Source organism: Sinocyclocheilus rhinocerous, unplaced genomic scaffold (genome assembly GCF_001515625.1).
Source record: "Sinocyclocheilus rhinocerous isolate Xijiao unplaced genomic scaffold, SAMN03320098_v1.1 scaffold675, whole genome shotgun sequence".
In the NCBI taxonomy this organism is placed as follows: Eukaryota; Metazoa; Chordata; class Actinopteri; order Cypriniformes; family Cyprinidae; genus Sinocyclocheilus; species Sinocyclocheilus rhinocerous.
In genome coordinates, this window is record NW_015629520.1 from 428,358 (window position 1) to 438,092 (window position 9,735).

Sequence of the window (9,735 nt, forward strand, 5' to 3'; positions counted from 1 at the left end):
GTGTCCTCTTTTGGAAGGCCAAACAAAGTAGTTTCGCTTTCGCAACAAAACACAGCATCTCCACGACATGGCAGCGGCAACAGCAAAAATACTACAGCAAGAATCAAAGTTACTCCTTCTTTCTTTGCATGAACATATGGGCGGCGTTATGCTAATCTTCCCACACAGTGACGTAGACATGTGGGGGCGTGTTTAAACGAGGCGTTTTAGGAGGGCGTGGACGAGTCTTAACTTTTATAAAGAATATCTCTTTGAGTTTGAGACTTTAGTCTTTGCAACTTTAGGGATCTTATCTATTCACGAACAGCTTGTAACACTCCAAAGAGAAAGGAAAACTTAAAATCGCATCATATGACCCCTTTAAGGCACATAGAACGTCTAAGTGTGTCCATGTTGAATAAAATACTCACCTTAAATCCAAATTATCTGTAAATCCAGCACTCGCTAGCGGAATTCACCTGCCGATATAGCGCATATATGCTTATTATAGTTGAAGACACGTCATGAGTAACAAGGTGACAACTTTGTTATTCTGTTCTCGGTCAAGCACGAGGGTGAAGGGTTTTCCACTAGTGCTTTCAGCACTACCTGTTTAACTGATACCTGAATTAGGCCAAAGTGGGCCTATACCAAGGTTTACATCAAACTTCATAAAGTGCATAGAATATCATGAAATTATTATGGTAAAATAGTATTATTATGATAAAGGCCCCAAAACATGAGTTTGCTATGGTATTGCATCCAAATAACACAGTATCACCACGTTAAACATCAAACATCAAAATAACATGTTATACATGCCCAAAAAACTTGGTATTACCATTGTAAATAGCCTACAACGTGGTCTTACCATGGTATCACATTCAAATTACATAGTGAATGCCAAACAGAATGGTTTTTACCATGGTAATGCATTAAAATAACATGGCATTACTATTGTACATGCCCAAAACATGGTATTACCATGGTTAATGCCTCAAAACATGGTCTTTCCATGGTATCGCATCCATAGCATGGTATTATCATGGTAAATGCCAAACAACATAGTTTTACCATGGTAAAGCAACCAAATAACATAGTATTACCTATAGTAGTACATATGGAAACAAGACATTTCCACAATAAATGCTAAATAACGGTACTGGGTCCAAATAACATTGTATTATCACAGTACATGAGTAAAAACATGGTTTTACATCGTGCTGCATCCAAATAACATAATATTACTACATTATATACCCAAAAACCATGGGATTACCATGGTAAATGCCTAAAAACATGGTCTTTCTATGGTATCACATCCAGAAACATTGTATTACCATGGTAAATGTCAAACAACATAGTTTTATCATGGCACTGCATCCAAATTACATAGTTTTACCACAGAACACTTGGACAAAACAAGATATTTCCATGGTAAATATCAAACAACAAGGTTTTACAATGATACTGTGTCCAAATAACATTGTATTATCAAAGTATGTGAGCAAAAAACAGTTTTAAAATAGTGCTGCATCCTAATAACATGATATTACTCCAGTATATGCCCAAAAAACCTGGTATTACCAGAGTAAATGCCTCAAAACATGGTCTTTCCATGGTACAACATCCAAAAAACATGGCTTTACCACAGTACTGCATCCAAATAATATAGTTTTGCCACAGTACCATGTTTTGAGGCATTTACTCTGGTAATACCAGGTCTTTTGGGCATATACATATAAAAACATGGTTTTACCATGGGAAGGGAAGGATGGCTTAGCAATAGAGACTTACATTAAGGTGCTCTGAGGTAGTAAACATAAGCTCTTCATTAGACGGGTCCAGCCTGTCGAAGAGTATTGTGTCGGCTCCTTTTGAGTAAAGCTTTAACTGCCCCTTTGGGTTCCTCACTGCGGAAGAGACAGGAAATGAGAGTGCTACTTATAAATGTCTTAGTATACAATAAAACAGTTTCACCAGACCAGACAGCTATTGATTCCTCTATGTGAAAGGATGAATTATGCATACAGACCCATAAAAAGAGATACATCAGGGATGATTCATAGCTTTTGTGAAATATTAAAGGTGAAATATTAAAATACTAGACTGTGAATGTGTTTAAAATGAAAAGACATGCTTAAAATATCCCATAATACAACTAATAACAGATGAAAAATACAATCAGAACCTACCAATAACGCTCATTCTCTTCCGTACATTGTTGAAGTCTAAGATGGCCAGCAGCTGATAGGTGACCGCTTGACCCATCTCATATAAAGTGATGGTTTCTGGCGTTCTGGACCGAAATACGAAGCCAAAGTTACGCGCAGCAGTAACCAGGGCTCCTTCATCCGGAGATTGTGCCTGATACACCAGCTCCCCTTGAACAATTCAGTTCAGAGGCATTTCAGACAATTCTTCTTCTGCATATAAATAGCGTAAAAGCGCTACTGGGATATAAAGATATTTAAGGTGTTTACAGTCCAGTTTACCCTCATTTCGTTCTTCTGGCATGACGGTGTGGCAGAGCGCTAACAGACGGAAGAATTCCTGCACCAGAGGCTCTTCCAGCTTGATGGCCTCGACCAAGCTGCTGTCATGGAAACGGAATTTCCGGTCCATCAGTGGGTTGAAGGAGAAATCTACACATGGTGTTTTCTGCAAGAGTCAGAGACAAGCGTGACTGCTAAATACTGCACCAGACTGAACAATGTCTGCTTTTTAAAATTATTTTTTACATTCTAATATATAACAACAAAAATTTTTTTTAGAATAATATTTTTATGCTTTTTCAATTGTAATAATAATAATGTATTATTATTCATTTACATAATTTACAATTGGTTTCATTACCTCTGTAATATCCACTTTATGCCCAAACTCATCATAAACATCACCTAGACAAACAAAAGCACAGCCATCAATAAATATACCCACTTGTCTATAAGTGTGGATGTATAACAGGAAGTGTTCAAGCGTACCGTAGGTCTTCCCATTGATGGAGCACTTATTAAACACCATGATGTTCTGGGTGAGGGTGCCTGTTTTGTCTGAGAAGATGAACTCCACCTGGCCCAGCTCCTCGTTGAGGGTGGTGGTCCGCGCCTCAGCAGGAGTGTCCTTACGGCTGTAGTACATTCGTCTGTCCCAGTTTATAAAGTAACTATGGCCCAGCCGCAAAACTTCTACGCTGTAATATAATACGTTTCATGTTATTGACAAAGACTTATATTAGGTGTTTTATGAAAACCCTGAACTGCAAAGTGGAAAAAAAAAGTGAAAAAGTGTTGTTTTTTTCTTTTTCATTCATATGTATAATACAAAGGTGTTGTGTAAATTTGTTGTCAATCCCCTCTATACATGTTCTCTATAATTTTTTCTCCATATATTCTCCAGTCAACACATGAAAAAAATAGTTTACAAGCTAAAAATTAGAACATTTTACCTTGCAGTTCAGGGCTCATAACCTATGGAAGCATATTAGAAAAACATAAGAAGCCACATAAGAAAAAATCATGCTTTGGTAAATTATAATATTGAGAATAAAGAGTGACAAAAAAAGTTGAAATAATGAGATACTAAGACACAGTTATGAGATAAAGATCAAAATGATCACATATTAAGTGAACTAAATTATTACATAGAAATTCAAAAATATGAGATAAATAGTCATAACTATGACATAAAAGTCAAATATGAATGTTGAAATTATGACAGAAGTTGACAATATGAGATAAGTCATAATTATGACAGTCAATTATGAAAGTTGAAATTATGACAAAAATTGTAATTATGAGATACATATATTATTGCATTAAAGATATATAAATGCATTAATTATTGCATTAAAGATGTCAACATGAAATTCTATCTAATAATTTAGACTCTTATTTCATAATTATGCTTTAGTAAGTCATAATTATTACATTAAAAATTGAAACAATTATTATGGCTTTTAATGTCATAATTTAGACTTAGACTTTTAGAATTAGACTTTTTATCTAATCATTTAAATTTTCATAATAGACTTTTATGTCATAATCTCGTAATTTTGATACACCAAGTCATAATTATCAGATAAGAAGTTGAAATGATGAGAGGTTAAGTCATAATTATAAGATAAAAAGCAGAACTTATGACATAAAAAGCCATAATTGTGACATCAAAAAGTCATACAACATTTTACCATTTTAACATTTACATGTTTTTGACTTTTTAAGTTATTAACCATTATGATTTACCAAAGCTTTTTTTTCTTATGTGGTGGAAATGGGCTTCCATGCATAGCACATATACAATGTCTGATTTAAGGGAAATTTTTCATCAACATTTTTTTAAGCAAATGATATTGGGTTGCCACTTGATGGTCAATGTAAAATCTGGGTCCTGAACCAAACTAGTTTGCCAACACATTGTGTAATCTGACCTACCTAACATATAGTGAGATGGGTACGACAGTGTTAAGGATGATAACGTAGGACCAGAAGGTCAGGAAGCCAGAGAAGACTGCATTAATGGTGAGTTCCTTCCACTGAAGATACTCCCAAAAGTTGCTGCCTACTTTCTGCTCCCAAATAGTGTTTCCAATAGCCAATATAATCCCCATACAGATGAGAAATCCAAAGATCTGGAAAAAAAACAAGAAACATTTAATCATATTTTGTCTTCTTAACACATGCAAAACCCTTTACAATAACAAAATGAACTGCCCTTTTGAAAGGCTGGCGGCATGAGTAAGTGAGATGCCACATGTCGATCATTCCCAGCATGCCGCTCACACACTCACCCACAGAACTAAGGTGTTCATCAGTTTATCGATGCTGGTCCGTTTGAACGTCGTCCTCCCACAGTTTTGCATCAGCTTGGTTTGAAGTCCTGACGGAGAAGCACAAAACCCAGAAGACTCACAGAACGTAGCTCATCTCAGGACAGATAATAGTGTGCGTTAGGAGCTGAGCATAGTTAATAACGTTAATTACAGATGAGGCATTCAGCATGTCTCTGAGGAACATCTACTCAAGACAGCTAACCAGTCATCCGTGAAAATGCCATTCTGCTAGGACAATTAACGGAGGAAAATTGAAGAGATGTACCTGCGAAGATAACCAAGCCGAAACACCACTCAGTGTTACGGAGAACGCAGCCTCTCAGGAGCATTTTCTCGTTGTCCAGTGGGTACTTGTTATCTTTCCAGTACAGAATCCCTGTGAACTTGTCTAGTTTGTTGTTGGGCGGCTCACAGATGACTTCCTCTGGGAAACACATTCAAAGACAACACGTAACTGGAAGATGACGCTGACATTCATTCAGAAGCATATAGTGTTCAGTTATTTTTGGTTCATCAATAGCTTCGGCTTTTCATTGTTACATGCATCTAGCCTGACATTTTCGCCTATTGGTACGCCATCCTAAAAGACTGATGATGCGTATAAACTAGGGCTGGGTAAAAAATATAGATTTCTCGATTTTAACCGATTCTCATTTTTATGAAACAATATCGATTTATAAATCCCAAGAATCGATTAGTCTAGTCTGCCAGATAATGAACGGAAAATTGTAGCGTGCCTCTCATCCAATAAATTGCAATAAGCTTTGTGATTTGTTACTTTTGATATGAAACAAAGTCTCAGATTTCAAATTCTGTCCATATTTATTACAATATTCAAATATTAAATGCCGTTTTGGCGCTGTTTAATGTGGAGTGACAGATCGCTGTAGCGCCTCGGTTAGAAGCGGCAGCATGAACTGATCGTCTCCTCCGCTTTAATAGCAGTTACAGCATGAAATAAACATGAATGAACATCCGAAGGTGTGTTAAAAGAAAGAGTACAATTTACCGAAATCTGTATCCTGTCTCATGTAATGGCTCAATCAGTGTTTCAAACGCGGAAAGACGATAATAGCTTGTAAACAAAAACAATATGTCACGTAAAGGCACATTTACCACAGAAAAAACATATTCGGTGACCATAAACTCATTAGTCAGCTAGAAAAATGAACTCTAGAGAGGAGCATTTTGATAAATATGTGCACCATATGACATATTTATTATAATTTTTTAGTGTTCTTCAATATTTATGTTTGAATAAATTCGTCAAGATTCGTCAAAGTGACAACCACCATTTAAATGTTTATATTTCAAAACATGAATTGGAGTCGAAATATAATTATGTAATTTAAAGTTAAAGTTAGTATTATAACTTTAATATTACAAAAACTTTGAGTATATTTTAAGTGTTTGTATACAAATCAGCAAATTTCAACCTTCCATTTTATTGACTCTCAGGTATATTTTACAGCATTAGTTGAGAGATGTTTTTTTCCTTGAGAAAATTTGCCTTGTCCTGTACCCGATATATATCCAAAATAATCAATATTGAATCGAATCAAATCGAAAGCTTGTGAAGGATAATCAAATCGAATTGTGAAATTTGTGACAAAACCCAGCCGTATAAACGCAAACCAGCTAGCGGATAACAACTCGCTGCAGATTATCCGTGTGGGAAAGGTCATCATTTCAACAAAAAGAACCACTTAGTGTAACAACTACTCTATGTTTTAAATACATTATAAAAATACATTATATAAATATGTCAAAGCATTAAAAGCCCAACAGCATTATATGAAATAAAATCATTTTAAGTTTAAATACTAAAATTACTGAAACTAAAACTGAAATAAAAACAAGTTAAAGCTAAACAGAAATATATTTACAAAAAAATACTAATAAAAATGACGAAGCTACATAGCAAATTTTACCCCATTTCTAAAAAATAAATAAAATAAATAAAAGCCAAAATATAATATAAAAAGCTTATTTAAAACATTATTAAATACTATAACATTATATAAATAATACTAAAATAACATTAGTTCCACTAGTTCATTTAGTTGAAAAAAGTCCACCAAAAGTCTCTATATATTCTGCTATTAAAAGGGTCATATGATGCTATTTTAAAGATCATTATTTTGTGTATTTGGTGTAACAGAATATGTTGACATGCTTTAATGTTCAAAAAAACACATTATTTTTCAAATACTGTACATTATTGTAGGTCCTCTATGCCCCGCCTCTCTCAAACATGTCGTTTTCAACAAAGCCCCCTCCTTTGACAAGCACAGTCTGCTCTGATTGGCCAGCTGACCCAGTGCATTGTGATTGGCCGAACACCACAAGCACGCGTCGGAAATGTAACGCCCCTTACCATAATCGTGAGCTTCAAGCTTTCAAAGTAAATATCAAGACAGTTAATAATGTCGTTAGTTTTACCATCATGTTGACTCAAGTTCATTTCTGTTGATGGTGCCCTAATCGTGTGTTTGAATAAAAGCTTTACCATTGAAGTCTGCAAGCTTCGCAACATCGTCCCCGAGGTCTGAGGTTACAGTCAAGGCTTGGCGCACCTTCAGGTTGGTCTCTCTGTTGGAAAGAGTCGATAGCATGAAAGAAGCTCATGTTCACGTCAAGCTCTCGCTGCTATACAGTCACAAAATCGAATCTGAGATGTGTGTGCTGGATGTTGAACATGCAAGGCGATATTAGCGGCGCTACACATTTCACAGTAAACTTCTCACCCATCAAGCTCTGCAGTCTCGATATAGCACAGTCCATAGGGCTCACTGCTAGAGAGGAGGAGAAGGTCAGCCTGTAGACAGCAGAGAGAGGAGATGCTCAAAATCGTGTGTGCTAGATGAATCTACTCCAGATAATTCTTCACCATACAGTGCTTTCGCCTGCTAAAGTCACAGATAATGCTAGTCATACTGGGATCATCCAAATCCATGCAATGTAATAGTTTTGTCTATGCTTTTTGCATCAGTTTGATGGTATGGTTGTTATATTTAGGGACTAAAGTTGCGCTTAGAGCCAAATCAACCATATGGTAAGAAGTTTGGTGAATTTGGTTAAATTTCTTGCAGTGACTGGGGAAAGTCTGAACATTCTTGATAGCAATTTCGAGATCTACCTGTCCAAGACCAAAATTTTTTCAATTACATTTCTGCTAATAACTGTTGAACTTTCAACCAGAGCCCACTAGGGGGACCGGAGCCCACTAGGGGGCATCAGAATTATTTCAAATGTTAAAAAAAAAAAAAAAAAAAAAAAAAAAAAAAAAAAAAAGCCTAAACCACAAAAACTAAAAAAAAAATAATAATCTTTTGGAATTCTACAATTTTATTAACACAGGTTCTGTCTGATAATTTTTTTTTACCTTCCTAGATTTTAGGGGGGAAAATTGTATATATATATTTACATTTACATTTAGTCATTTAGCAGATGCTTTTATCCAAAGCGACTTACAAATGAGGACAATAAAAGCAGTCAAAACAAACAAAAGAGCAACAATATATAAGTGCAAATGACAAGTCTCGGTTAGCCTAAAGTAGATAGAATAGAAAAAATAGAAAGATAGTGTTTGTTTTTTGTTGTTTTTTTTTATAAAAAAAGAAAAAAGAAAAAAAGAAGATAAATATAGATAAAGTAGAATTAAAATAGAATCGAAATTGTTAGAGTTAGAGGGTCAAATAAATATATATATATGGATGGATGGATGGATGGATATATATATTTTTTTATTATAAAAAATTTTTTATTATCAATTTATGAAGACAAAATAGTATAATAGTATACTTTATCAGTTATAGGCCATAACATGAAAATAATTACTGGCTTACTGTATCAACCAGAATTTAATTTTAAACTGGTACATTCCTAATTTGTTTTTCAAAGTAAGTACATACATGAATAAATTAATAAAAAATTAATAAACAAATAAATAAATTAATTAAAATTAAATAATAAAAATTATTTTTAGACCAGCTTTTATCATTAGAATTATTTCATTCCAAAATAAATAAATAAATAAATAATGAAACAGAAACTAATGAGTTTGACCTTAAAGACATCCATCAAGAAATTAATCTAGATCTTGACAATGTTTTCACCTATTGAAATTAATCAGTATCAGAGCAGTTTTTGACAAATATATTGTAAATTAGGGTTAAATCTGCTCATAACCTTTGGACTGATATGTGGTTAGTACAACTAGCATGATGTGACTACCATATCTGCTATATTTATTATTTTAGCTATATTAAAGTTGGCCTGTTTGGTTGTAGTAAATGAGGAAAAGATTCAAACTTACAGCAACAAACTGATTGTTCTCAAGTTTGATGATATCACCCACTCGCACATTCATCCATTTCTCATTCTGCAATCTGAAACAAATTAGGTTTGTCCCATCACAAATCATTTTTCATTTCCTAAACATCTCTTAAAGCATTTGTAGTTCAATAATTGTATCTCAACAGCAAGAGATAGAGCAGAAAATGCTGATACGTGGCATAAATGCACTTACTTTCCTTTGATGAGTACCTGAGACTGCCGGGTGTTGACTTGTTGATCACTTTTATGGCGGAACTGAAATCCAAAACAGATCAATCACAGCAAACATCAGTTCAGCTTAATTCCAGCAGCCCACAGACAGCGGCCTGTCTTTGTAAATTCAGTATTCAGAGACATAAAGATCAACAGGACAAGAATAGATCCTCACATAGTCATCAGTAGCATCTTTGACAGCTGTGATAGCCAACACCAACACCAAAGGCACAATGGTGGTGAACCACGAAAGAGAGGAGATTTCTGGGATTAACTAGAACACACAACAGAGTATTAGTGTTGTGCAACAATAAAGCACTAGTTCACCCCCCCCCCCCAAAAATGGACATGGACACCGAATGTCATGTCATTCC

At 34.8% G+C, this 9,735-nt stretch overlaps 1 protein-coding gene across 2 annotated transcripts in view; it reads right to left on the reverse strand.

Moving 5' to 3' along the window:
- The window catches only part of LOC107739075 (probable phospholipid-transporting ATPase IM), a 42,545-nt gene that overhangs the window by 17,212 nt on the left and 15,598 nt on the right, over positions 1 to 9,735 (reverse strand). The window contains exons 5-17 of one of the 2 annotated variants that reach the window (XM_016551055.1): positions 9,537 to 9,635; positions 9,342 to 9,403; positions 9,129 to 9,201; positions 7,558 to 7,628; positions 7,320 to 7,402; positions 5,076 to 5,234; positions 4,769 to 4,857; positions 4,413 to 4,609; positions 2,964 to 3,172; positions 2,836 to 2,879; positions 2,475 to 2,640; positions 2,175 to 2,363; positions 1,777 to 1,892 (exon numbers count right to left, since the gene is read on the reverse strand). In XM_016551055.1, the coding sequence (XP_016406541.1) occupies positions 1,777 to 1,892; positions 2,175 to 2,363; positions 2,475 to 2,640; positions 2,836 to 2,879; positions 2,964 to 3,172; positions 4,413 to 4,609; positions 4,769 to 4,857; positions 5,076 to 5,234; positions 7,320 to 7,402; positions 7,558 to 7,628; positions 9,129 to 9,201; positions 9,342 to 9,403; positions 9,537 to 9,635 (1,557 nt within the window). Of the gene's footprint in view, positions 1 to 1,776; positions 1,893 to 2,174; positions 2,364 to 2,462; positions 2,641 to 2,835; positions 2,880 to 2,963; positions 3,173 to 4,412; positions 4,610 to 4,768; positions 4,858 to 5,075; positions 5,235 to 7,319; positions 7,403 to 7,557; positions 7,629 to 9,128; positions 9,202 to 9,341; positions 9,404 to 9,536; positions 9,636 to 9,735 lie in introns of both variants that reach the window. The other variant, XM_016551054.1, reaches the window with a different exon arrangement.